Consider the following 25235-nt stretch of genomic DNA (forward strand, 5'->3'; position numbering starts at 1 on the left):
TGGCTGGCTTGTCAGTAGAAGATCCGACTCCTGATTTTGGGATTGTGAGTTTGAGACCCATGTTGGGTGTAGAGATTACTTTAAAAATAAATAAATAGAGGGGCTCCTGGGTGGCTCAGGCGGTTGAATATTCAACTTTGTCTCAGGTCATAATCTCACGGTTTGGGAGTTTGAGCCCCGCATCGGACTCTGTGCTGACAGCTCAGAGCCTGGAGCCTGCTTCAGATTCTGTGTCTCCCTCTCTCTCTGTGTCTCCCCCTCCCCATTGTGCTCTGTCTCTCTCTGTCACTCAAAAATTAAAAAAAAAAAAAAAAGAAAAAGAAACGTGAGACTTACCCACTATATTAAAAAAAAAAAAAAAAGGAAAAATAATTGGTTACTAGTAGTTGTGTCTTTGGCTGGTAGCATTACAGATGATTTATTTTCTTTTTTATATTCTATATTTTCCTAATTTTCTATGATAAGCATGTGTTGCTTTTATATTACTTTAAAATATTAAAATATTCCACCTACTTAAATTTAAGAAACAAAACAAACAAACAAAGGAAAAAAGAGACAAACCAAAAAACCAAAAAATAGACTCTTAACAGAGAACAAACAGATGGTTACCAGAAGGGAAGTGGGGGGTGGGGGTGGCGCGGGAAGGGGAATGGGTGAAATAGGTGAATAAGATTAAGAGTACACTTACCGTGATGAACGCTGAGTAATATATGGAATTGTTGAATCATTATATTATACATCTGAAACTAATATAACACACTGCATGTTAACTATACTAGAATTAAAATATATTCCACCTGCCAGTAGAGTAGATTCTAAAAAATTTATCCATTTCTCCCCACTTTTTAAGTTCTAGAGAAATTTGCATACTTTGGATGAAATGTATTAACAATGCTATTGCCAGATGCAGGGGAAATTCTTTCTTACAACCTTATTTAAAATTTGTTCTCATTCCTGTCTAATTACATGGGTATGTTAAGATTGACCTGAACATTCTCAGTAATGTATAATAAATTATGTGTAATAACCTAATAAAATTGTTAAAAGCTTGAGACCGATCTTATGAGTATTCAACATGTAATGAGATTGGTTGTTAATTCTAATTATCTTTAATTTATGACCATTGGATCATTAGTAACCCCTATGAAGATTTCTGGGCTTCTTTCTTCCTTACTCTTTCTGGGACTATGTGATCCTGCTCTTCCCATATCCTTGTCTGTCTCCTCATCTCCTCTTCTCCATCTGCACCCCCAGTTCAGCACTTCACCTCTGATCCAAGTCAGCAGTGGGAATTAAGCATAAAACCAAGGAAGAAGGCTACAGGGAATCAGCAACATAATTTGAGTTGGAAATTTTTCTGAAAATAGACTAGCAGTCTGCAGATTTGCACAGATTGTTGCATTTATTAGACTGTGATATGCATCATTTTGAAATGGAAAAAATTAGGGGAAAAATGTTCAAACGCAAGAACATTTTATAAACATAGCAGTTTCCTCCCACTCCCTAAAATGAAGAGAGCAAAAACTGGAGGAGAGAAAATCATTTTTGTCTCTTGGGTGACTTGAAGGGAGTAGTTTTAAGTCAGTCCTTATTGGCCATAAATCTAGTGTAAATGTGGGAAATACAGGCAGGAATGAAGTAGCTAATAGCCAAGAGCTCTAGGTCTTAAGTTTTCAAAGAAGGAATGGCCAAGATTTCTTCTAGCCACCTATTTCAAAGTAGGTGATATTATTTCCCTGGAAGGGAGACTTCATTTTTTTCTGAATTGTTTTTTGTTTTCATGTGTCTTTGAAACTCTCATCTCATGAAAATGTGTGACACTGAGCTGTACTTTAGCTTGTTGAAGAATGACATGTACACAATAAAGTATGCTAATCGTAAGTGGACAGCTTGATAAATTTTTATGTATGCTTAACTCCCTTGACTTGGCGTTTTTATCTTTTTAGCTCTCAGGCTTGACAACCAATATTGTGGACATTATTTTGGCTCATCACTTTGGGCAGGTAAGTGCCTAGTCCAACTAGGACAGCCGTGTTTATTGACTTCCAGCAAAACCTTATTTACCTCAGGAAAGATGGGTTGCCTTAGAATTCACCTGATCCTAGTCCAGTGCAGAGGGGGATGCTTGTGGCCCAGCAAAGACCAATCTTGGGGGAGAGGTATTAACTCAATGCCAAATGGCTCTTGGCATTTGAAGAGATGAGGGAAGGCAGAATCCCCTCCCCTGCCACCTGTTCCTGTCAACGGCATGCCATCTGTTAATGTTTGACAACATCACTTGCCTCACCCAACATCTTCAGAGACATAATGAGGTGTGAGAAAGGCTTCACAAAAATAGAAATTTCAGAGAAAAGAGAAACCAAAATAAACAAAGAATATCAATGCTTAAAGAACTTTAGACATTATCTTATTCAATCCCCATGTTTTACTGGTGAGGAAACTGAAGTCTATAGCGGAAATGACAGTCATGGATAATTATTGGGTGGGAGAGGGAACCCCAGTCCTCTTTTCAGAGGGAAGAGCGAGGTGGATAATAAGGTTTTGAATGATCTGATAAGTACTGTTTTAATTTTTGTAAGAGTTTGGGAGGGATTGCTGTTGATTCTTGTTTAAATCTTTGGTAGAATTCATAGTGACACCATCTGGGCCAAAGCTTTTCTTTGTGGATGTTTTTTTATGTTACTAATTTAATCTCTTTACTTACTAAAGGTCTATTCAAATTTGTCTATCTCTTGAGATGCTTTAGGTGTTTTGTGTCTTTCTATGAATTTGTCCATTTTATCTCAGTTACCCAATTTGTTGGCATACATTATTCATAATATTCCTTTATAATTCTTTGTATTTCTGTAAAATTGAAAATAACGTCTCCTCTTTCCTCCCTATTTTTAAAAGTAATTCAAATCTTACCTCTTTTTTTTTTGGTAGTCTAGCCAATCAGTTGTTTGTTTTATTGATTTTTCTCCTGTTTTTTATTCTCTATTTCATTTATTTCCACTCTAATCTTTATTATTTCCCTCCTACTTGCTTTAAGTTTCCTCTTTGTAGTTTGTTAAGGTGGAATGCTAGTTATGGATTTGAGATCTTTCTTTTTTTTTTTTTTATCTGGGCATTTACAGCTGTAAGTTTCCCTTGCCATACCACTTTATCTGCAGTCCATAAGTTTTGGTAGTTTCATTTATCTCAAAGTATTTTCTGAGGCATCTGGGTGGCTCAGTCGGTTAAGCATCTGACTTTGGCTCAGGTCATGATCTCACAGTTCATGAGTTCGAGCCCCACAGCACAGAGCCCGCTTTGGATCCTCTGTCTCCCTCTCTCTCTGCCCCTCCCCCAAGGGTGTGTACAAGTGCACTCTCTCAAAAATAAATAAACATTAAAAAAATATTTTTCAAAACAGATGAACATAAGGGAAGGGAAACAAAATAATATAACAGGGAGGGGACAAAACATAAGAGACTCTTAAATATAGAGAACAAACAGGACTGCTGGAGGGATTGTGGGGGGCGGGGGATGGGCTAAATGGGTAAGGGGCTCCTGAAATCATTATTGTACCATATGCCAACTAACTTGGATGTAAATTAAAAAATAAATAAATTATTAAAAAAATGTTTTTAATTCAAAACAAAACAAGTATTTTCTAATTTCCTTGTGATTTCTTCTTTGATCCATTAGTTTTTTAGGAGTATTTTGTTTAATTTCCCAGATTTCCCTATTACTGATTTCTAACTTTATTCCATTGTGATCAGAGGATATATTTAATATTTCATTTCTTTTTTAATTTATTGAGATTTATTATGTCCTAGCATATGGTCTCTACATGTGGTCTGTCTATTTCATGTACACATGAGAAGAATGTGTATTCATTCTGCTTCTATTAAGTAGAGTGTACTCTGGGTGTCTGTCAGGTCTGGTGGTTTACAGTATTGTTCAAGTTTTCTGTTTCCTTGTGATCTTCTACCTCATTATTCATCCATGAATGAAAGTGAGGTATTAAAGTTACCAGCTATTATTGTTGAATTTTCTATTTCCCCCTTCAATTCTGTTTGTTTTTGCTTTGTGTGTTTTGATTATTATGTCCTCCTGATGTTACATTTTTATTTAACAGAACTTGGAGCTAATCTTATTTTGGTAGCTCCATCTTTACCCTCTGCTTGCAGAGAGAACTGGTGCCAACAGTCCTTGAGCCTTTTTAGGCTCCTTGGTACACGTTCGCTGACTTCTTTCACTCTCCCTGCTGCCAGCCTAGCAACCTTACTGAGTCTGCTAAATGAACAATTATAGTCTTCCTTCTGCTTTCCCACTTTCAGAATGTTATTGCTGTTGTTACTTTTCCTGTTGCCTTTGTCCTTATGAGTTTATGACTACAAAGAAAAACTTTTGCTGTTAATTTTAGGACTTTTCTGGAAAGAGTAAAGCAGTATTTTAGTCCAACATCTTTAATTGGAAGTCTCAAAGACTATGATCTTTTCACACATGGTGGGTAGACATAGTATGCTTGGGTTTTTTTTAAACATTTATTTATTTTTGAGAGACAGAGACAGAGCACAAGTTGGGAGGGACAGAGAGAGGAAGACACAGAATCCGACACAGGTTCCAGGCTCTGGGCTGTCAGCACAGAGTCCGACACGGGGTCCAACTCAGAACCACAAGATCATGACCTGAGCCGAAGTCGGACCGTTAACCAACTGTCACCCAGCTCCCCCATAGCATGCTTGGTTTTGACTGTATACCTTAAAAAAGAGTTCACAAAGTTTACAGAATTCCATGCTAAGTGTGTGGAAGAGACAAAAGTATGTAAGATATGGCCCTTGTTCTCTAGTTCACTCTGTAGGGAGATAGGATATACAGAAATGCTATTGTAGCATAGGTAAAAAGGGATAAGTAGTAAGAACCACCTTTCATTGAATATCTACAGATGTTCTATGTATATTAATTCCATCTAATGATCTCATAATGGGAATTGTATTATTCCCACTTTACAGATGAAGTATGAATTGGTTTCCAGCTAATAGCATATCGAGGGAGGAGATTTGAAGCCAGATTTGTGCTAACTCTGAAGCTTTCCTCTTTCTACTCTGCCAGAGTGCCCTAGGAGAGGTACTGTGAGGGGCCTAGAGAAATTCAAAGGCAGGAAAGATTTACTTCTGATTTGAAGATCAGGGAAGGCTTCAAGGTAGCAGAGGTATCCCAGCTGGGCCTTGAAGGACAAATAAAATACAACATTTTAGATTTGGGCTGGGGGAGAAGATCATTCCAGGAATGAGGAGTAGTTTGCTCAAAACAAAGAAGCCTTCCTTTGAATTTTGCTGTGAACCTAAAACTGCTCTTAAACGATAAAGTCTTGGGGCACCTGGCTCAGTCAGCTGAGCGTGCGACTCTTGATCTTGGGGTTGTGGGTTTGAGCTCCACACTGGACATAGATATTGCTAAAATAAATAAACTTTAAAAAAAATTGTAAATAAAATTTAAGCAAGCAAATGCTTATGTTGCTTCTATTGTTTTGAAATAGGAACAAATAAGGTTTAGAAACATGAATAATCTTACCTTCACCAATAAGAAAAAACCACAGCAATATCTTCTTTTTATCTATCAATTTTGCAAAAAGTAAAAAGAGTGGTCATTTGTGGGGTGCCTGGGTGGTTCAGTTGGTTGAGCGTCCAACTCTTGATTTCGGCTCAGGTCATGATCCCCAGAGTCACGGGCAAGAGTGGCCATTTGTATTAAGGTTGTAGAGAAACAGGTAGTATAAATAAACGAGACAGCTACATATATGATACATACATATGGTAAGGAGTGATCTCTACCATCCTTTAAGGGGAGAAGCAAGGTATGTCTAGCAGACCACGATTTGTGTTTTTTATAAAAAAAAAGGGGGGGGGCAATTTTTATATAACAGCTTTACCTAAGAAGTCCATTAGCACTTAAGCCAGTTTTACCTCTTTTATACCATTATCACTTCTTCCCTCTTTTATCTCAAATTTTGCTATGCAGGTTCCTCTCTAAACTCTTAAGGGAGAGCTGGTTAGATCATTTCATCTCCAATTACTATGTGCTTCATTCGTTATTTACTTTTATTATAATTTCTTTAGCATTTACCACTTTTCTCAGAGTGATTCTAGTGCCCTTCAGTTTCAGGTGGACTCTGATCCATTTGGTCAGTTTCCAATTGTATTCTTGGCTCACTTCATGCATACAGTAGTAAGAATGCAAACAAATATTTTCCTTATCTATATTTCTCTACAAAATTTCATGGTGACCTTTACACACACTGCCCTGGATTAACTGGCTTCCTCACTATCCCTGATACATTTCTTCCCACCAAAGCAAACATTTTCTCTTCTGCTTAAAACCGATTACTGGATGTGTGTGTGCTTGTGTACAGGTGTACACATATGTACATATATGCTTCTGTACGCAGCTGTTCTAATGACCTCTAGAAGGCCAGTAAGAGAGAGACCGTTGGACAATGGTTGGTTGGGAGGGAGACTCACTACACTGCATGAACTATTTGTTTCTCTTGTATTTTATACCATTAATAGTATTGGTAATAAGATTAAATAAATGATAAATTAACTTGAAAAATATAAATGGAATGTAATCTATAGATATTACTAAGTGATAGTATATATATATATATATATATATATATATATATATGTAACAGTGATTATATTTGTATTATATCAGTACAGATAAGTTAATTATAAAGATTTATGTCTATTAAGAGAAGTCTTACGTTCTATTTATTTATTTTTTTTTTTAAGTAATCTCTACACCCAACATGGAGCTTGAACTCACAACCCCAAGATTAAGAGTCATACCCTGTGCCCCACTTGCCATCATGAGCAGAGAGATTTGGCTTTGGGCATTGAGAATGCAAACCAAACAACATACACTTGTGCTGTAGCTCAGAAGTTTACCTGTGTCTCTTTTCATTTGTTCTAGGAAGAGTTGCAGGCCAACCTGGACCTGATTCAAACTTACCGACTGCATATTGCCCAAGATATCAACCAAGAAAACCTACAGCTCTTCCTGGGTTCTTATAATGGGTACAGTTGTTTCCTATTCCTCCACTTAAGTATAAACTAGTTCTAAAAAGATAATGGACATTTGAAGGAGAGTGGAAGGGGAAATAAACTACTTTTTCCAGTGTTGTGTAATGAGATTGCTTTCATGATGTTGTACCACAGAAAAAGAGGGGCTTTCAGACAGATAGGAAAACAGCTTTCAAGGAGAATGAATGGGGGCTGTCTCAGTTTGTAGAATGTGCGACTCTTGATTTTGGGGTTGTAACTTCGAGCCCCGTGTTGGACGTAGAGATTACTTGGGGGGAGGGGGGAAAAGAATGCATGAACTGAAGGCTGTTTTGGGCAAATTCAAGTACGAGTTGTAGTTTTAGGATGTTTTAAGACAAAAAAGTACCTAAGTTACATACACACAAAAACATACAGGTAGTGTGAGGCGAGACAGAAAAACACATATAGAAGAAGGAAAGAATAGAAGTCTTGGGCCTTGATTCCGTTTCTCTTTGCTGACATCTTGTCATCAGGCAGAAGTTGCGCATGGACACTAGTAAATTCTCTTTTGTTTGGTATTCCAAAACCTACTTTCGTGTCTCCCCCAGTCATTGAGAGAGCCTGATTCTTATCTTGGGACCAGCTTTTCCAGGGTAAAAATATTAGCTCCTGCTAGCTTTCTGGGTACATGGGAGAAGATTGAGAAAATGGGTCAGCTGTAACTTACCCAAACTCACCCAGAGATTTTGAACTTGGTCTCTCTAGCTCCTTCCTCTGTATAACAGAGCCTCCTTATTTTTAGTTGAAATCAGAAAGGTTTATTAAGTACCATGTAAAACTATGTTAGTTACAGGTTTTCCCTCAAAAGTTCCCCTTTTCTTAAGGAATTTATTCCTATAAACTAGTTGGAAAATTAAACACTAGAACTTGAGGATTTCAGTAGCATTGTCATTGAGTTTTGAAGTTGCCTCTAAACTTTTAGCATCCCACTGTGTCCATCAGGGTTGAGCCAGGAACCTTGTTCCTGCTCTGTACCACTCACGATGCTACTGAGAAGGCTGCTTGTGAACAAAGTGCACAGGGCCCTTTCCCTCATCAGGTGTGAAGGAAAGAGAGTTTCATATTCCTTCCAAAACATTTTGGTTTTCACAACCAGGAAATAATCTGAATTGCCATGATTTTACCTGAAAAGTGTATTGCTTCCTTCTTTTTTTCTAGACGCAGAGATCTGGAGATTGAAAGACCTTTGCTAGGCCAAAATGATAATAAATCGAAGACATTAAAGTGAGTACCTCAGTTTCCCTAGTGAGTTGCTAAATATTTTTGCCTTTCATATACTAATTTAGTATTCAGTAGCATATAAGTGCTGTTTGCAGAATGTCACCACTTACTTTGCCTTTCCTCAGGTGTTCTACTCTATTGGTGGTAGGGGACAGTTCACCTGCAGTCGAGGCTGTGGTAAGTATGTCCTGATGTTGTGAAGACAAGTGAAATTAAAACGCAATGAAATGGGGGCACCTGGGTGGCTCATTTGGTTAAGCGTCCAGCTCTTGATTTCAGCTCAGGTCATGAACTCACAGTTCATGGGATCAAGCCCTGTGTTGGACTCTGCTAACAGTGCAGAGCCTGCTTGGGGTTCTCTTTATCCCTCTCTCTGCCCCTCCCATGCTCACACGTGCCCATTCTCTCTCAAATAAATGTTTTTCAAAAAATGCAGTAAAATGTATATACAGCACACTGTTGGCACACTAGAAACCGTTGGTAAATACTAGTGTTTTTTTGTTTGTTTGTTTTTTCTTTCATTTCTGGTTACATGTGTCAGGGTTGTTATCCAGTTTGGAAAATGAATTCCTCATCAATCACTAGATTTCATCAGACGGGATCATTATTACCTTTGATTGCTTTATGTGCTGCCATTCACTTCGTGGCAAGTAGTATAACTAAACACCATTTGCTTATTGTCAGATTTCTGACAGCCAAGCCTTCTGCAGCCACCATACACCTGGAACTGTATCAGCAGGCTGGAAGGCTGCTGAGAGACTTTATGCTTTCCTCTGCCTCTGCCTCCTCCTCAAGTACATAACACATTGGTAAAAATAATATATGCTCATTGTAGACAAAATGAAAAAATTAAAAAGTAGAAGGACAGGAGGAAAAATCACAATCCCGTTACCCAAAGGTAAACTATTATCTTTTCCTCTAACATACACTGGGTGATACTAAACATATAAGGTTTGGGGACCTGATTACTGATAGTATTTTTAGTAGCCTTTTTCCATATTATAAAGTCAGTACATACATCTGTATAATATTTAGTCTTGTAAATGTACCTTTGTTTACTTAACCTCATTCTCCAGTTGATTATATCAGATTTTGCACCATTAATAATGTTGCTGTTGAACATCTATAATGAATTTTTGATCATTTCCCTGGGATAGATTTCTAGAATCTATTTCTAGAATTAATGTGTCAAAAATCATAAACCTTTGCAAAAATTTTTATAACATTTGCCAAATTCCTTTCAGAAGGGATATAGATAGCAGTGTGTTGGTATCAGCAATGTATGAGAGTGCCTGTTTCACAGCATCCTGTCCAGCATTAGATTTTTAAATTTTATTAATAATTTGATAGGTTAAAAATGGTGTCCCACTGTTTTAATATGTATTTTTTTTTTTATTACAAATGAAGTTGACGTTTTTTATGTCTGCGCTTGTTTTTCCTACAGTGTACGTAACTTAGGTATCTGTGTGAGATTACCGGGTATTCTTTGACAGTCTTCACTTCTTCCCTGTTTAGAGAAAAACATGAGGGAGTAAGGCTTTTTGGAAAGGGAGTCTAGTAACTAATCAGAGGTGTAGATATAGACAAGGTTTATGGGGCTGGGTTGAAGTAGATATGATGATATATTCATACCTCCCTGAATTATCCTGTAAAACATTCTGTGTCTGGTATAAAATACATGGCACGGCTTGAGCACAGAAGTAAATGTGCTCACGTCCAAATAAATAAATAAATAAATAATTCCCCCAGTGTTACAAAGTTACAGTGATGATCCCAGTTTTTCATGAAGCAGTTTGATAAAGGTCATTGTTCTCTAACTAAAAGGTGGAGATACATGCTACAAAAATACCTATCAAAAACATCTATTCAGGGGGCCTGGCTGGCTCAGTTGGTGGAGCATGCTACTCTTGATCTTGGGGTTGTGAGTTTGAGCCCCACGCTGGGTGTAGAGATTACTTTTAAAATTTTTTTTTCTTCATAAACATATAACCTAAAACAAGAAAAGAGTGTTGTTTTTAGAAGATACCCTTATCAGAATTTTCTAATACTGAATTTTTTTTTTAACTTGCATGGACTTAAAGCAACATTTCCAGTAATTTTACATGACTATATAGATTGGCCAGCACAGCTAAGGTCTTGTGTTATGATTTCCACGCCTTCAGTGTTTATAGATAAGAATTTCAGGAGCCTGTGTGTACCACAAAGTAGATGCTCTTCTAGACAGATTTAGTCTTTCTTCTAGACAGATTCAAACGTAGCTCCCTTGTAAGAGCTAGCATTTTATCCCATAGATTGGTAGGGGTTAGAAGGCTATCCATGCAGGGAAGAGCAGGAAGGAACTCCTCAAGTTTTGGTACCTTTTGCTAACTGTTCTTGCTCACTCATTCAGCCTCATTTTTTGAGCTTCCTCCCTATTTGCTCGATACAGTGGAGAATACAAAAATGAGTAAGATGGAGTCTTTGCATTTGGGGAGCTGGAGAGAGTGTAGACATGTCAAAAAACCAACCATTGTGCTTGGCTCGGCTCACCAGCTATGGAGAATTCTTATAGAGTTGGTAGAAATTACAAAGTGGTGAACCAAGGAAAGCATATTTATTATATTAAATCCAGATATGGGAGCTCATTCTTCCAGAAAATATTAATTGCATATCTACTATGTTCTCACCTATACTTGGCAGTTAGGGATCCAGTTTTTAAGTTCTCCCTTTCAGAGTTAATGCGTAATTCTGTACTAAACTGGTACATTTGCTTATTACTGCCTGCATTGTCATTTGTATAGAGCAAAACTTTGGTTTGGTGATCCTGGCTTTTAAATCATCCCCTGATTGTAGAAGAGTTTTGTATACCTGCCCATCAGCAATCCCCAGAGTTCAGCCGGATTACTGATTCTTGCCTAGGTAATTTGAATAACTCCCTAACTGGCTTGCTGCCTCTGTAGTCTGTCATACAGGCCACTGCTGGTTACTTTCCTAAAACAACTCAAATCCTTTTACCTCAGAAACCTTCTGTGGCCTCTTGCCTTCTATGGTCAGCTCCAGTCTGCCTCCCAGACTTGCTTCGCTTCACAGTGTGTCTTCACACCACACTTACTCTGCAACCCACACGTGCTCTGCACATCCACTTCACATCACCTGGTCCTTTGCTTATGCTCTTCCCTTGACTCTGGAAGCCTTCAAACACCTACCCCTTCTCACTCTATCTCTTGAAATCCTACTTATCCTTCTCTACTCGCTCAGCTCAGTTGTGAAATTTTGAAGTGATGTCCTTCAGCCTTGTATTATGTATTTTCACCCCCACTAGATTCCAGGCTCTTAGCAGGGTTTTTATGGCAGTGTGCTTGGCAAGCATGTGTAAGAAAAAAGGAGAGATTTAGTTGATCAAATTAGCCATAAAACATTGCTGAACCTGCAGATTATGTCCCTAAAACATTTTCTTTGAGGTCCCTGCTTCCATGGATCTAAGAGTATAAGATACCAAACATGTAAATACATAGGTTGTAATTCTTTATTATGATGACTGCTGTGAGAGAAGAGAACATAGAGTGGTCAGTATTTAGGTGGGGCAGTGAAAAACCTTGTGACTCAGGAAAGAGGGTGTGAGGAATGGCAAACCCAGGACACAGGAAAGGGGTAAGCTGTGGGGTGGGGTTGAGCGGGGGTGCAAAGGGCTTAGTCCGGGCCATTTGTGCTGGGAAGCCATCAGGACCCCAGCTGGTGAGGGCCATGGTCCAATTCACATTTTAAAATAGGTAACTAACCCCCAAGTTATGTAGCCAGTAGGAGAAATTAGATTGAACATTTAGTTCTTTACATACTCGCAACAGATTCAGAAAATGAAATTAGCCAGACTTTTTAGATTTACTCAGAAATAATCAGATGTAAAATGCATCACATATCTCTTACTTTGTATTTTGGACATTTCTTTGGCTGATTGAGCCATCTCCAAACTGAGCTTTTGATCTTGGAAGATCAGTCTCGTGCCAAGCTATTTCTTATTTTTCTAATGGTTCATAAAATTGTTCTCTCTCTCTCTTTTTTTAAGGTTGAATGCAATTCTCGCCTGAATCCTATAAATACAACTTTGCTAAAGGTAAGGTGTTTTCTTTTCTCATTGCCAGCCAATTTGTAAGTTAATTATACAAGGTTCAAATTACTGTATTTCTGGAATAGTTGCCCAGAAAGAAAGAAAATTTCTCTCTCTCTGATTGTCTGATTCTCTCTTTTTTTTTTTAATTTCTTTTTCCTGAATATATTCTCCTTGTAGAAAATTGGAAAAAAGAGAAAAGTAAAGAACAAAATAAATAAAAATTACCCATAATCCTACCACCCAAAGTTCTCTGGTAAAAATATTGGTGTCTTTTTCCTATACACTTTCAGTGGATTTATTTTTTAAATTTATTTATTTATTTTGAGAGAGAGAGAGAGAAAGCGAGCAAAGGAGGGGCAGAGAGCAGGGAGAGATGAATCCTAAGCAAGCTCCGTGCTGTCAGTGTGGATCCCGACACTGGGCTTCAAACTCACAAACCATGATATCATGACCTGAGCCGAAACCAAGAGTCAGATGCTTAACCAACTGAACTACCCAGATGCCCCATTCCTATACACTTTTTACATAATTAAGGTCATCGAATATTTACAGCCCTGGGTCTGTTTTCCTCAACTTTTGATATGAGCGTTTTCCCATGTCATTAAAAACTTCATAAGCATTATTTAATGTTGTGAGAATTAAGATGGAGGGAATTATTTACATGCTAAGTCCTATTGTATTGGTAAGGAAGCTTCCAATAATGTTCTAATGAAGGGGGTGGGTGCATTTTCTTTCTCTTAGAGCAGATAGAGAGCAGCTCTTATATTAAATTTCTGAAATCAGTATCAAGTTTCTTCCCCTATTCATTGTACCCCAGGCAAGAGTGTCAACCTCGCTTTTTCTTCAGCCTGTAGTAAAATGTTCAGCCTGACCCACTGATTTGAATATGGATTACTGTATTGAAGTGCCGATCTTATGTTGCTTACTGCTACTTTTTCAGCCTGAAAGACCTCTGATTTCTTCCCTTTCTCTTTGAAGTGGCTTGAAAGGGAAGTCCTTTCACCAGAAGTAGGCCATAGTTCCTGGAAATAGAACATGGGGTTAATGCTCTGAGGCAACAGAATGCAGAATGTTCTGAGGTCCAAGTGGTTGATGAACTGGTCCAAAATAGGAAGTCTTTTTATTTGTTTTGTTTTTTAAAGCATATGGTTTCAAATAGTTTTTCCTGCAGGTTTGAATCAGTATTCTGAAAGCATAAAACTGAACTCCGTAGTATCCATGGATGTGGTTATTTCTGGGCAAAAATGCCCACCACTCCAACTATTTAATAGGCATCAAGCTTGGAAATAGTTGCTCTTAATATTTTCTCTCTACGTGTGTTAACTGTTTTATGTCAGTTTTGACTCTTAAACTTCATGAAAATATAGCCTGTGCCAGTTAGGTGTGTTTTATACTTAAATCAGGGTAAATGTTTGTTCCTAATATTATTATTAGAATTTTGGGGCACTGCCTCTTGTTAACCTCAAATTCCTGTGCCTTCTGTAGCATTCCCATCTGCTAAATAACAGTCCCCCACCTCAATGTTTTCATGCTAGTGAATAGAAACGATGGTTTATATCTTCTTCTTGAAAAGTTCCAGCCAGCCTGTACAGGATACTGAGTACAGAATGCATAACAGCTGGAAGGAAGAGGGTAGGCCCGTAGTTGGCTGTCATGCCTTAGAAACAAGGCATGTTTTCTGCAAATTGGCAGAATCTGCTTCACCTGGGAGCTTATTGGAAATGCAGGTTCTTGAGCCCCACCCCAGACCTATTAAATCAGAATCTCTAGGGCAGAAACCCAAGAATCTGAGTTTTAACGAGTCTTCCAGGTAATTCCAATGCTTGCTAACAAAACTCTACTCTAGAAATCCTTGCACAGGTGAGAATAACCAGCTGTAAATATTTACAAAGTGAGAGCCTCACCAAATCCAGCTTTGAGAGGAAAGTGAGTTGGCCAAATTCAACATCACCATCTGATTGGAGAAATCCACTTAGTTGAAGAATGAAGATGATATTAGGATGAGAGGGAACTTACAAAGCATGGTACCCTGAGAAGTTAGGGTCACACTGAGGACTCTGAGAGTAGCATTCTTCAAGGTAGTGGCAAAACCAGTGAAGTAGTGGTAACTTCACTGTCACCCTTAATGGAAAATTCTCACCCTGGGCCTGAAAATCAGGCTGTACATCTTACTAATTAATAAGTAGTAAATAATCTTTTCAGATTTGTATCCAAGGTTATTGTTAGGATATGTCTTTGTATAAGAGTGCATTGAGGAAACATACACTGTACTTAAACATTAAGTTAATCCTGTCCTATTTGAAAAGACTCATGGATTCTTAGCACATCCTCTAAGTTTAAGTACTTACATTTTTCTCCTCTTTTAGATGGCAGACTGTGGTGGGCTACCCCAAGTAGTTCAGGTAAGGAGATTGTTTTTTTACAAAGCACTCATTTGATTCTACTTCTCTGCCTGTGCAAAGATTAATACCTTCTTATTTGTTCCCCTAGCCTGGAAAGCTCACCGAGGCCTTCAAGTACTTTTTGCAGGGAATGGGCTACAGTGAGTAGTACAAAACTTTCTTTCTAGCAAAAATTTAATGATAATGGGGTCAATTTTGACATCTGGGGAGCCCACAATTCTCAGCGCATAACCTCTGTGGTAGCCAGCCTAAAGTCAAGTAAAAAACAAAATATTGATGGAATATTTTTCTGTATGTATATATATAAGGTGAGCTAACACTTACTAAACACTTGCCTTGTGCCAGGCGTTCTGTGTTTATAACCTTAAGAGGTAAGTTCTGTTGTTAGTCCCATTTTATAGAAGAAGAAACTGAGGCTTAAAGAGACTAATAAACACATTTCCTAGGATAACAGTTCACCTGCAGAACTATGATTCAGACCCTAGCAGTCTGACTCCAGAGTCCATCTTTTCAACCACTGAGACTTAGCCTTTCCTAAACTTGTGAATCTGAAATTTGCATTTGAACTCAGCTGGTTATGATGCCTGGCCTAGAAAAACACAATGGAGACTTCAGAAGAAAAGGGTAATCTCCTCAGTTACATCCGCCCCACAATAGGAAATGAACTTGCAGAGTAGTTTAGAGTGAGTCCAAGGATGTGTCCATATTGTGTGCCACTGTCCTGGTCTCTTGTATTGTGAGACCCCTCAGCTTTCTCATTTGTCACAGACTATCCACACTTGCTCCTTTCTTGGAATTTTTAAGAAGAAAAACTCTCTTCAACCCAGGTACAGAGCTCTTTACCCAGTAGGGTGATTTTTTTCCTGTCTTTGGTATAAGTGTGGTAAATGGCCATTGGACCGCTGCCTGGGGAGCAGCTGACCCCTGGGTACAGCCCTGTGCCTGGCAGGCAGACTGTGTATGTCTCGTCTAGAGTGGCTGTGTCATCCCCGTCTGTGAGCCACTACCAACCGAGCCCACACCCACATCTCTCTGGCTCACTGGGAGGAGAAGTCCCTTCCCTACCCGGTTTTCATCCCTTTCCTAGGAAACAGCTGATCTTCCAGCCCATTTCTGATCCTAAACAGATGGCTGTTGGTAGTGTATGGGGAAAACAGTTGCCCTTGACTAGTTGAGAGAAGCACCCTAGATGGTAATAAAATATCAGTCAGCCTCACCTCTTCTCTGGGAGCTTAAAATAAAACTTTGTCCCTTAAAGTATTCTGTCAGTGTTTACTGGGCAGCCGAGGTTGCCACTTGGCACTCTTGGATCACTAACCTGCCTTTTCCTGTGTCCATCCTGCTTCCAGTCCCGTATGTGCAGCTCAGTCACCTGAGCACCGAGTCAGGTACCTTCCTCTGTGCTGGCCCCGCCCCTGCCTCCCAGCCATGCTCTCCTGGCTGTATGGCTGCCTGCAGCATGTCCGCGGTTTTCCTGTGCAGTGAGAGCCCGATAGAACGTGGCTCGTTGTTCCCTAAGAGGGTTAGCCTGCAGGTCCAGCCCTGGTTCCCCAGGAAGAAAGGAGCGGGTTGTAATAGCCAAGCTTTCTCTTATCATCCAGATCCAGGGTCACAGCAGTACCCAAAACTTTATAGGCAGGGCCCCTCTTCCACCACCACCTACTGATCCTTGCATGAGCCCCATACACAGGAATTAAAGGGTAGCCTTGATTCTAAATAGGAATATCAGAGCCTATGCCTGGAAAACTTGGCAGGTGATGGCATCTTTTGACCCCAGCATTGAAATGACAGCTAAGGGAGTAGCCAGTGCCTCAGGAAGATAGGCAGGGAAGTTATGCCAGGTAAGGCCGTGTCCTGGCCAACCTGGAGGGACCACAGGGTCAAAGCAGTGGTAGAACAGTAGTCTGAGTGAAACACCCACTCCTAGAGTCCTTCCCTTGCAGGCAGCATGTACCTTGCTGTCTGCATAGAGGTCAGCGCCAGCCCACCTGTCCTCCCCTACACCCACACCTTCCTGGATGTCTCCTCCCCAGGTAGCAAGGATAGCCTGTGGACACGGATGGTAGTCTTGTTGTATCGGGCTTGCACTGTGTTTGTGAAACACCTTCATACTTGTGTGGTTCATCTTTCTTTTGGTTTAGTCTTGCATGCACTGCAGGTTTTGGTTACCCATTTGGGTTCCCAAAGCCTCCTTCCTAATCACTGTATGAATGGCGTGGGCATAGCTAAGAGGCTGTACTCTGGACTTAGGTTTCCCTTTATTCTCCTATAGACTAGAGTTAGCTGAGATTCCAATCAGATCCAGAGGATTAAATGAACCTTGCATATAGCCACTCACCTAAGCGAACAATGCAAAATGGAGATGGCTGTATCTTGTCCTGGGTCTCCCCTTAAATGGGTTGGGAAAGCTAAACATAAAGCAAAGCCTTTGGTGAAATTTCTGGATTAGCTAAGCTTAGCCAGGGCTCCATCTTCTAGTCCTCTTGGTTCTTTCTTGCAGTACCATCTGCCAGCATGACCCGGCTCGCCCGATCACGAACCCACTCAACTTCAAGTAGCATCGGCTCTGGAGAAAGTGCCTTCAGCCGATCTGTCACCAGCAATCAATCAGATGGAACTCAAGAATCCTCTGAGTCCCCTGATGTTGTGGACAGACACCAGACCATGGAGGTGTCCTGTTAAGCAGATGATCCTCCCCTGGACCATGCAAGTCCATCCTCCTTCAAACGACCACTCCATAATATAACATTTCATCCAGCAAACTGGCATCTATCTTTAACTCCTGCATGGCCACTGACACTCTCTGGTATCCTGGATTTATCATTCTCTCTGCTTGCCCACCCTCCTTTTTGTATGTACCAAGAACCACTTCCTTGCCATTACTATAACATTCCAGCATCTTTAGCTGATCAAATTTCCATATCTTCCCTTGCCAGCTTTTCTTCGTGCTTTCCCAACTACGTATCTGACAAGATTCTTTGATCCTGGTGTATGTGTGTGAGCACGCGTGTCTGTGTTTGTGTGTGCATAGTTCTGTGATTTTAGATATGCTTTCTTGTAGAGCTTCTGCAAAACAACAAAAAAAAGGGGGACTTTTTTTTTTTTCCGTTTCATTTTCAATGGTGTTTTTAAGGGAAATCTACAGAACAGGTTTCTAGGCTGGGTAGACCCCTGCATTCTCTTTTGGTTCCAAATTAGTCAACAAGATTTGCAAAGCGACTTCAGCAGCTCTGAGGAATGTGGAAGATCATGATTACTATTGATTGTGACCAATAGAAGGGAGCCTGTTACATAAGAGAGGCAGGCAGGGTGGCCAGCTACCTTGTTCTGTCCAAATGCATTCACATATGTTATTCTGTAAATAAAGGGGAGGGATAATATTCTTTTAGAAGCCCAGGAATGATGAGGTTCTGATGCAATATGGAGTTTTCCTAAGAAGTGAGCGTGGCTTAATTACTGGACTCTCTTAGCACAGGAAGGTGGAAAACAAAATATCAGGCCTCCGCTCTGCCAGAGCAAAACTGCTGTTGCTGCAGTGTCTGATACCACTTACCAGATATCCACAAGAAGTGCCTCCTGAGTCTGATGAAGAGTGTTTCTCCACCCCTCAATCCTCAGAGAAAGGAGAGGTATGGCCTGAAAATTACATAGATGGTGAGGAAACAGCTGGGGGAAAAAGGCACAGACATCAACGGAATATCATGTATAATAGGCATAGCCTTGACTTCAGCTGACTTAGTGGATGCTAAGTGAAATTGGTACAGAACCCATTTCTCAGAAAGATTTTTGACAGTTCTTTAAAAAGAGAGGGAAGGGGCTAGTCTATAAGGACAGACTATGCAGGTACAGTTGTGTTTAGTGGAATGCTGTGTGAGGGGTCACAGCCAGCCAGAGTATCACTGGGAAGAGGATGAAACCAGCTGCCGCACAGCAGGGCCCCAGCTCATGATGGCATCAGATGTAAGCTCAGGGTTAGACAGTTCCGAATCTTAGGAAGGGGCTTTTCAGACACACTGTTCGCTTTCTGCTGAGATAGGGAATGCGTCACTCTGCCAGAGTACAACTTTTTACAGATTATTAAATAAAGCTGTATATGTCTCATTGTTACCTGATTGCTGGTGTTATTTCTCTCAAGCCACTCACTGGGGTTCAGGGTGGAACCAGGGTACTTGTGTTTTTGGGCTTCATGCTGGGCTTTTTTACATACCGATCATTATCTCACCCAAGAAGAAATGAAGACTCCGGATAAATAATTTGCCCAAGGTCATACCAGTAAGCCCATCTAGGAGTGAACTCCAGGCCCATCTGACACACTGCTATTCCCCTCAAACCAAAAATCATCAGAAGCCCGATTGTGTGGCTTATAATGAAGGAGGAAACGCTAAGGTCTTGGAAAGGCGTTTCACATTTCAGCTCTGCCACCTTTGGGGGTTGCTGAGTCCCACCCTGATTTAGTAGTCTGCAACCACATGCCTGGGTTCCTCAAACAGACCAGACTGCATTTCTTCAGAAATGGCTCTTTGTATCGACCAGTAACATTAGGAGGCCACCATCAGTTTCAAATGATCCAGGAGCTGCTGCTACCATATAGTAAGTACATCGAGGTTGCTGTGTCTATGGAAGATACTTGTTACATGACATGGACCCTGCTCATCCTGGGAAAGGAGATGAAGCAAATGCATGTGGACAGAGATACAGGGCACCGAGCTGAATTCCCGACAATACAGGACAACAGTTTTTGAGCTGGAGGTGGTCTGATGGTCGCAGCTCTTAAAACCCACATCACTCCGGCCTTCTTGCCACACCTGACATGAATGGCTGCCTGCTTTCCCACCTTAGCCTTGTGACTGGAGTCAGGCTGCAACTGACTACACCTGATTGGTCCATACCATACTTTTTTCTCTTATCATTTTCATTTCCTTTCTCCCTGTTCAGTCCAGAAACACTTGGATGCCTGCTTTGTGAGAGTCAAGGAAATGGCCACTTAGATTACCCAAGATGATTATATAAAAGCTCTTCCATGTAAATCATCTTACCCAGTTCTTACAGCACCCCTGCAAAGTGGTCAAGTCTGTTTCATAGACAAGGAATGTGTGAGGAGAATTAAGTGATTTGGCCGAGGTCACCTAGCCTGAAAATTTTTCCAGTTCTTCCAAAATCAATGCATTTTCATATTCAGCCTTTTTTTAAATAAGATTTTATTATATCACTTTCTGGCATTATCTTTTTTTTTTTTTAATGTTTATTTTTGAGAGAGAGAGAGCATGAGTGGAGGAGGGACAGAGAGAGGGGGACAGAGGATCCTAAGTGGGCTCCATGCTGACAGCAGAGAGCCCAATGCAGGGCTCGAACTCACAAATCGTGAGATCATGACCTGAGCCAAAGTTAGACACTTAGCTGACTGAGCCATCCAGGTGCCCCTCATATTCTGCCTTATTGAGCATCTGTCATAGGCTGGGGGCCTTTGTACCATCTATATGTTTCATAATATTGGTCCGGTGAGGTAAATGCTAGTCCTATTTTATGGATGAGAAACAGGCCCAGAGGTGCTACAAGTGGTCACAAAACTAATAAACAGCAGATCCGGGCTTTTAAACTAATTCTCAGGTGCCTCCTTTGATTTAACCTTGAGGCCAGTCTGTCAAATAAGAAGGTGGACGTCAGAGTTGTATGCAGACAAGAGCAGGAGGGTGGGCCTGTGCTCACTTCCCTCCCTGCCACAGGCCACATTCTTTGGCCATCACCCATTCTAATATTCTAATTAGAATGATCTTACACAGGATGTGCCTCCACTCTGGCTCCTTTCAGCTCTTTACACCAAGTGCCCGTGGAGTTAAATCTCAAACCAACCTTCCCTGGGAGAAAAAACCTGAGCTGGAATGTGTTCTTAGGCTGGCAGGGCCCTAGAAAAGACTATGGTCTGAGCTATAGTCAGGAGCTATTTCAGTGCCATTTTGTGTTAAAAAGCGATGTCTCCAGGAATACTAAGCCCCCTAATGGAAAGGCAGCCATAGGTGTGGTTATTTAGACTTTAATGAGATGAGGATTTTATTTAAATTTTAATGAATGAGGTAACAAAGACAATTCTATCAAATTCCTTATCCTGGGGCGCCTGGGTGGCTCAGATGTTTGTCTGACTTCATTCAGCTCAGGTCATAATCTCATGGTTCTTTAGTTCAAGCCCTGCATCGGGCTGTTTCTGTCTCCTTCTTTCTGCCCTCCCCCCCCCCCCCCCCCCCCCCGCTCGCACATGCTCTCTCTCAAAAATAAACATTAAAAAGATTTTTTGGGAATGCTGGTGCAGCCACTCTGGAAAACAGTATGGAGGTTCTTCAAAAAACTAAAAATAGAACTACCCTACGACCCAGCAATTGCACTACTAGGCATTTATCCAAGGGATACAGGTGTGCTGTTTCGAAGGGGCATATGCACCCCAATGTTTATAGCAGCACTGTCAATAGTAGCCAAAGTATGGAAAGAACGCAAATGTCTATCGATGGATGAATGGATAAAGAAGATGTGGTATATATGTACAATGGAGTATTACAGACTGAGGGTTACAGGACGGGTTGTGGGAGGGGGGATGGGCTAAATGGGTAAGGGGCACTAAGGAATCTACTCCTGAAATCATTGTTGTACTATATGCTAACTAATTTGGATGTAAATTTAAACAAAAAATAAAAAATAAAACAAGTTAAAAGATTTTTAAAATTCTTTATCCTAGCTGAGTGATTCTCAAGCTTGGGCTGTGTATTAGAACACCTGGAGGGCTTGTGGAAAGCAATTTGCTGGCCCCACTATGGAGTTTCTGATTTAGCAGATCTGAGATGGGGCCCAAGAATTTTTATGTCTAACAAACTCCCAGATGATGCTGAGGCTGTTGGCCTGGGACCACACTTAGAGAGAACCACTGTCTTGGTCTTATTGCCCGAAGTGGTTCATGGACCAGCATTGTGGGGTATTGCCTGGGAGTTGTTAGCAGTACAGAATCTTAGGTCCCACCCCAGACCCACCAAACTAGAATCTGCTATTTAATAAGATCCCCAAAGGAGAGCCTGGGTGGCTCAGTCGGTTAAACTTCTGAGTTCAGCTCACTTCATGATCTTCCTCTCTGCCCCTCCCCCAGTAGTGTATCTGCTCCCTCTCTCTCCTCTCCCTCCCTCTCTGTCCCTCTCACTCCCTCCCTCCCTCTCAAAAATAAATATTTAACAAGATCCCCAAGGAATACCAATACACATTAAAGATTAGGACACATCACTCCAAGGCAGTGTTTCCCCCAAAGCCAGTCAAGGGAATCTCTTGGGAGTGTATAAAATTCAGATTCCTTGGCTTTCCTCTGGTGACTTGGACACAGAAGATGGGGGATCCCAGGAATCTGATACCAGCGAGAGACTCAGGTGATTATAATGGTCCGGTAAGCATGGGAAACTCCTCACTTACCTCAGTTCCATGTTCCTCAGGCAAGACCAAGCCACAAAGCCAGAGAAAAACCTCTCCCTCTAGGATGACAAGGCAGCTGCTTCTCCTTTAGAAACAGGAACTTGGGGAAGGTGGCTCCTTGATGGTCTGTGATGCCGTCAGAGGAAATGGGTGGTTGTGAGAACCACAGAGCCTGCAGATGTGAGCTGGGAGCCCCAAAGACCCTATGATAGAGCTCAAAGAGCCCCGAGCCTTCTTCCCTGGCCTAGCTGTGCTTGGGAGGGCTGCCCAGTTGGGGGTCTCTAAGGAGCATGAGTCTCCTTTCTCATCCCAGGTGTACAAACTGCTGAGCACTGCAGATGCAGAGCTACCCACAACGATACCAAGAGCATCTCTCTGAAGACACTCCCAAGCTGAGAGGATTCTGGGTGCCCTAGGACTAAGGACTTTGGAAGATGTCCAGAAGGGCCCTCCAAAGCCCTATCCTCTCCAGTCAAAGCATGCATCTAAGCTGAGCCCTGGCCCCAAGCTTTGATGACTGGAGACCAGTAAGTATGTTTGCTTGGTATGTAAGCTTGGTATGTTTGTAAGTATGTAAGTATGGTCTCAGGACTATGAGGAAGGATGGTCCCCCCAGAGGCTGGGAGTGAGCTTTACAGTGGGGGAAGGAGTTCCAGGAAAAGAAGTGGTTCTGTTGAGGATGTAAGGGGGTGGTTTTGAGGGTCCCCAAAGGAACCCAGGCCTTTGGCCTCCCCTGCCCCCAAAGCATTACATTATTTCCTCCAGCTTGTCTTCATGTCTCTTCTGGTCCCATCTCAGTCACCAATTTGCTGTATGATTTTGGACCCCCCTGTGGCTACAGCCTTTCAACGTCAGTGAATGAGAGGAGTCTGGATTATAATCTTTGAAGGCTATAAAGTCTACAACTCCTCTCAAAAGGGTGATACTTCTCAGCTGAGAGAGAGAGAGGTCTCCCTTTAGCTTAATCAAATTCATCACTCTTAACCTCTGCCGCTGAGAAATTATCTCCAGAAGCACAAAAACAAAGATGTGGATTATAGACCCAGGCTCTGCACTAACCAGCTACATGAGAGTGAACACGAGGTTGTTCTCTCTGAGCCCTGATCACTGTACGTGAATGGGTTTCAAAGCTGCCGACCTCTCAAATGATCAAGTGAGAAGATCAAAAAACAACTGTAGGCAGTGTGCTGATCTCAGCAGCCTTTACTGTTTTCCTTCCACCCACTGGCCTGGGCCCCCTAGAAAATGCCTTGCACGTAGTTAATTTTTCAAAGACTTGTGCAATTAATAATTAGATTCTCTCTAAAGTTTTGGCCAACATCTCCTCCTTCTAGGCCTGCACACCCCGTGGTCTTCATTTGCCCCCAGGAAGTGCCCTGGCCCTGACCAGGCCAGGTGAGGGGAGCTGGCAGAGGTCTGGGGAGCTTCCAGCCTCACTGTGGCTCTCCTACCTCTCTTGGGTCCCTCCCCCAGCTCCACTTGCTGCAGAAAGAAGTCTCTGGGTTTAGTAAAGTTGGTGACTATGGTGACTTTGTCTTGTTGAAGGAGGGAAAAGGAAACTAACCTTTACTGAGCACTCTATACCAGGCTCCCCGACTTCTCCCCACAACCTAGTTGGTACTATAGTTGGTACTATCCCTGATTCAAAGATGAGACAGAGGTTATGTGCTTTGCTCAAGGTCACAAATGGAACCTGGTTGGTCTGAATTAGTCACTCATGCTACCCAGGAAAGATTTCTCTCTGAGATTTTTCTGGACTTGTGTCTGCACAGTTAAGCATAGAGCTTGTATCTGATACCCAAGGGGAAGGGAAAGGCTGGTGAGCAACAAGAATGTTCAAACCCTGATGTGAAGAGGAGCTGTAGCAGTGAGGGCATTAGAGCCCATTTCAGGCTGTCACAGCTTCAGGATCCCAAAGTCTGAGCAGGAAGTAGGTGCTGGAAGCCATTTCCTGAAGATGGGCCTATTTTCTATTAAAGAGCTCCATCCTCATGAGTACTGAACTCTCCATGATGATGACAGAAACCCATACTTAATCAGGCATGGTGAAGGGTTCAAAGGCAAGGCCAGTGCTATGTCACTGTGCCATTCTGTGATCTCCTCCAGAGAACCAAACTGGTATAATTATTCCTTGTCTCTACTGAAAAGGATGGAACCATCTGAAAGAATGAAACTACCTCCCTGAATTACTTTAATAAAGTTTTTGAAAAAATTAGCATTACCTTAGAAACCTGGGAATTAAAATGATTCTAGGGACGCCTGGGTGACTCAATCGGTTAAATGTCCGACTTTGGCTCAGGTCATGATCTCACGGTTCATGAGTTTGAGCCTTGTGTTGGGCTCTGTGCTAACAGCCCAGAGCCTGGAGCCAGCTTAGGATTCTGTGTCTCTTCTCTCTCTCTGCCCCTCCTCCACTTGTGCTCGCTCTCTCTCTCTCTCTCTCTCTCTCAAAAATAAACATTAAGAAAAATTATTCTAAGGATAAGACACTTGTCCAAAGAGCTAATAATCACTTTGGTCCATTTAGCTAGTGTGTGTTGAGTGCCTTTTATGGGCCAAATGTCTCATGAAATGTTGAGGAAATAGGCAAAAAGAGATCTTTGTACTCATTGTGCCATAGAATAATGGCAAATTAAACAAGTAAACACTAATAAATGAATAATTAAAACTTGGGAAGGGGGCACCTGGCTGCCTCAGTCAGCGGAGCATGCAACTCTTGATCTCAGGATTGTAAGTTTGAGCCCCACATTGGGTGTGGAGATTACTTAAAAAATAAAATCTTAAAACAACAACAAACAACAACTTGAGGAGCACAACAGGGAGTCGACAGAGAGAGTGGCCTCTGGTGAAGTGACATTCAGGACACAATAAATGAAACGGCCCTGGCCAAGCTTTTCTCATGCCTTATCTCTTGGACCCGGATGTTGGGTATTGTTATCCCCATTTTTCAGATGGAGGCAAAAAGCAGGGAAGTGGCTCAACAGCCAATCCCTCCAAAGCCTTATAAGTCAT

General features: G+C 41.3%; 2 protein-coding genes across 9 annotated transcripts in view; both read left to right on the forward strand.

The window, feature by feature from the left end:
* The window catches only part of NDRG3 (NDRG family member 3), a 66967-nt gene extending 48077 nt beyond the window's left edge, over nucleotides 1–18890 (forward strand). For 3 of the 5 annotated variants that reach the window (XM_027070034.2, XM_027070032.2, XM_027070037.2), the window contains 9 exons: nucleotides 1947–2003; nucleotides 6943–7046; nucleotides 8232–8297; nucleotides 8420–8471; nucleotides 12337–12384; nucleotides 14748–14783; nucleotides 14872–14923; nucleotides 16133–16171; nucleotides 17284–18890. In XM_027070034.2, the coding sequence (XP_026925835.1) occupies nucleotides 1947–2003; nucleotides 6943–7046; nucleotides 8232–8297; nucleotides 8420–8471; nucleotides 12337–12384; nucleotides 14748–14783; nucleotides 14872–14923; nucleotides 16133–16171; nucleotides 17284–17465 (636 nt within the window). In that variant the 3' untranslated portion in view covers nucleotides 17466–18890. The remainder of the gene's footprint in view (nucleotides 1–1946; nucleotides 2004–6942; nucleotides 7047–8231; nucleotides 8298–8419; nucleotides 8472–12336; nucleotides 12385–14747; nucleotides 14784–14871; nucleotides 14924–16132; nucleotides 16172–17283) is intronic. The other 2 variants (XM_027070035.2, XM_027070036.2) reach the window with 1 other exon arrangement.
* A 2160-nt stretch (nucleotides 18891–21050) lies between these two features.
* The window catches only part of SLA2 (Src like adaptor 2), a 31645-nt gene continuing 27460 nt past the window's right edge, over nucleotides 21051–25235 (forward strand). For 2 of the 4 annotated variants that reach the window (XM_053199998.1, XM_053199999.1), the window contains exon 1: nucleotides 22766–25151. In XM_053199998.1, the coding sequence (XP_053055973.1) occupies nucleotides 25095–25151 (57 nt within the window). In that variant the 5' untranslated portion in view covers nucleotides 22766–25094. The other 2 variants (XM_015077142.3, XM_027070024.2) reach the window with 2 other exon arrangements.

This window comes from Acinonyx jubatus, chromosome A3 (genome assembly GCF_027475565.1).
Source record: "Acinonyx jubatus isolate Ajub_Pintada_27869175 chromosome A3, VMU_Ajub_asm_v1.0, whole genome shotgun sequence".
Taxonomy (NCBI): domain Eukaryota; kingdom Metazoa; phylum Chordata; class Mammalia; order Carnivora; family Felidae; genus Acinonyx; species Acinonyx jubatus.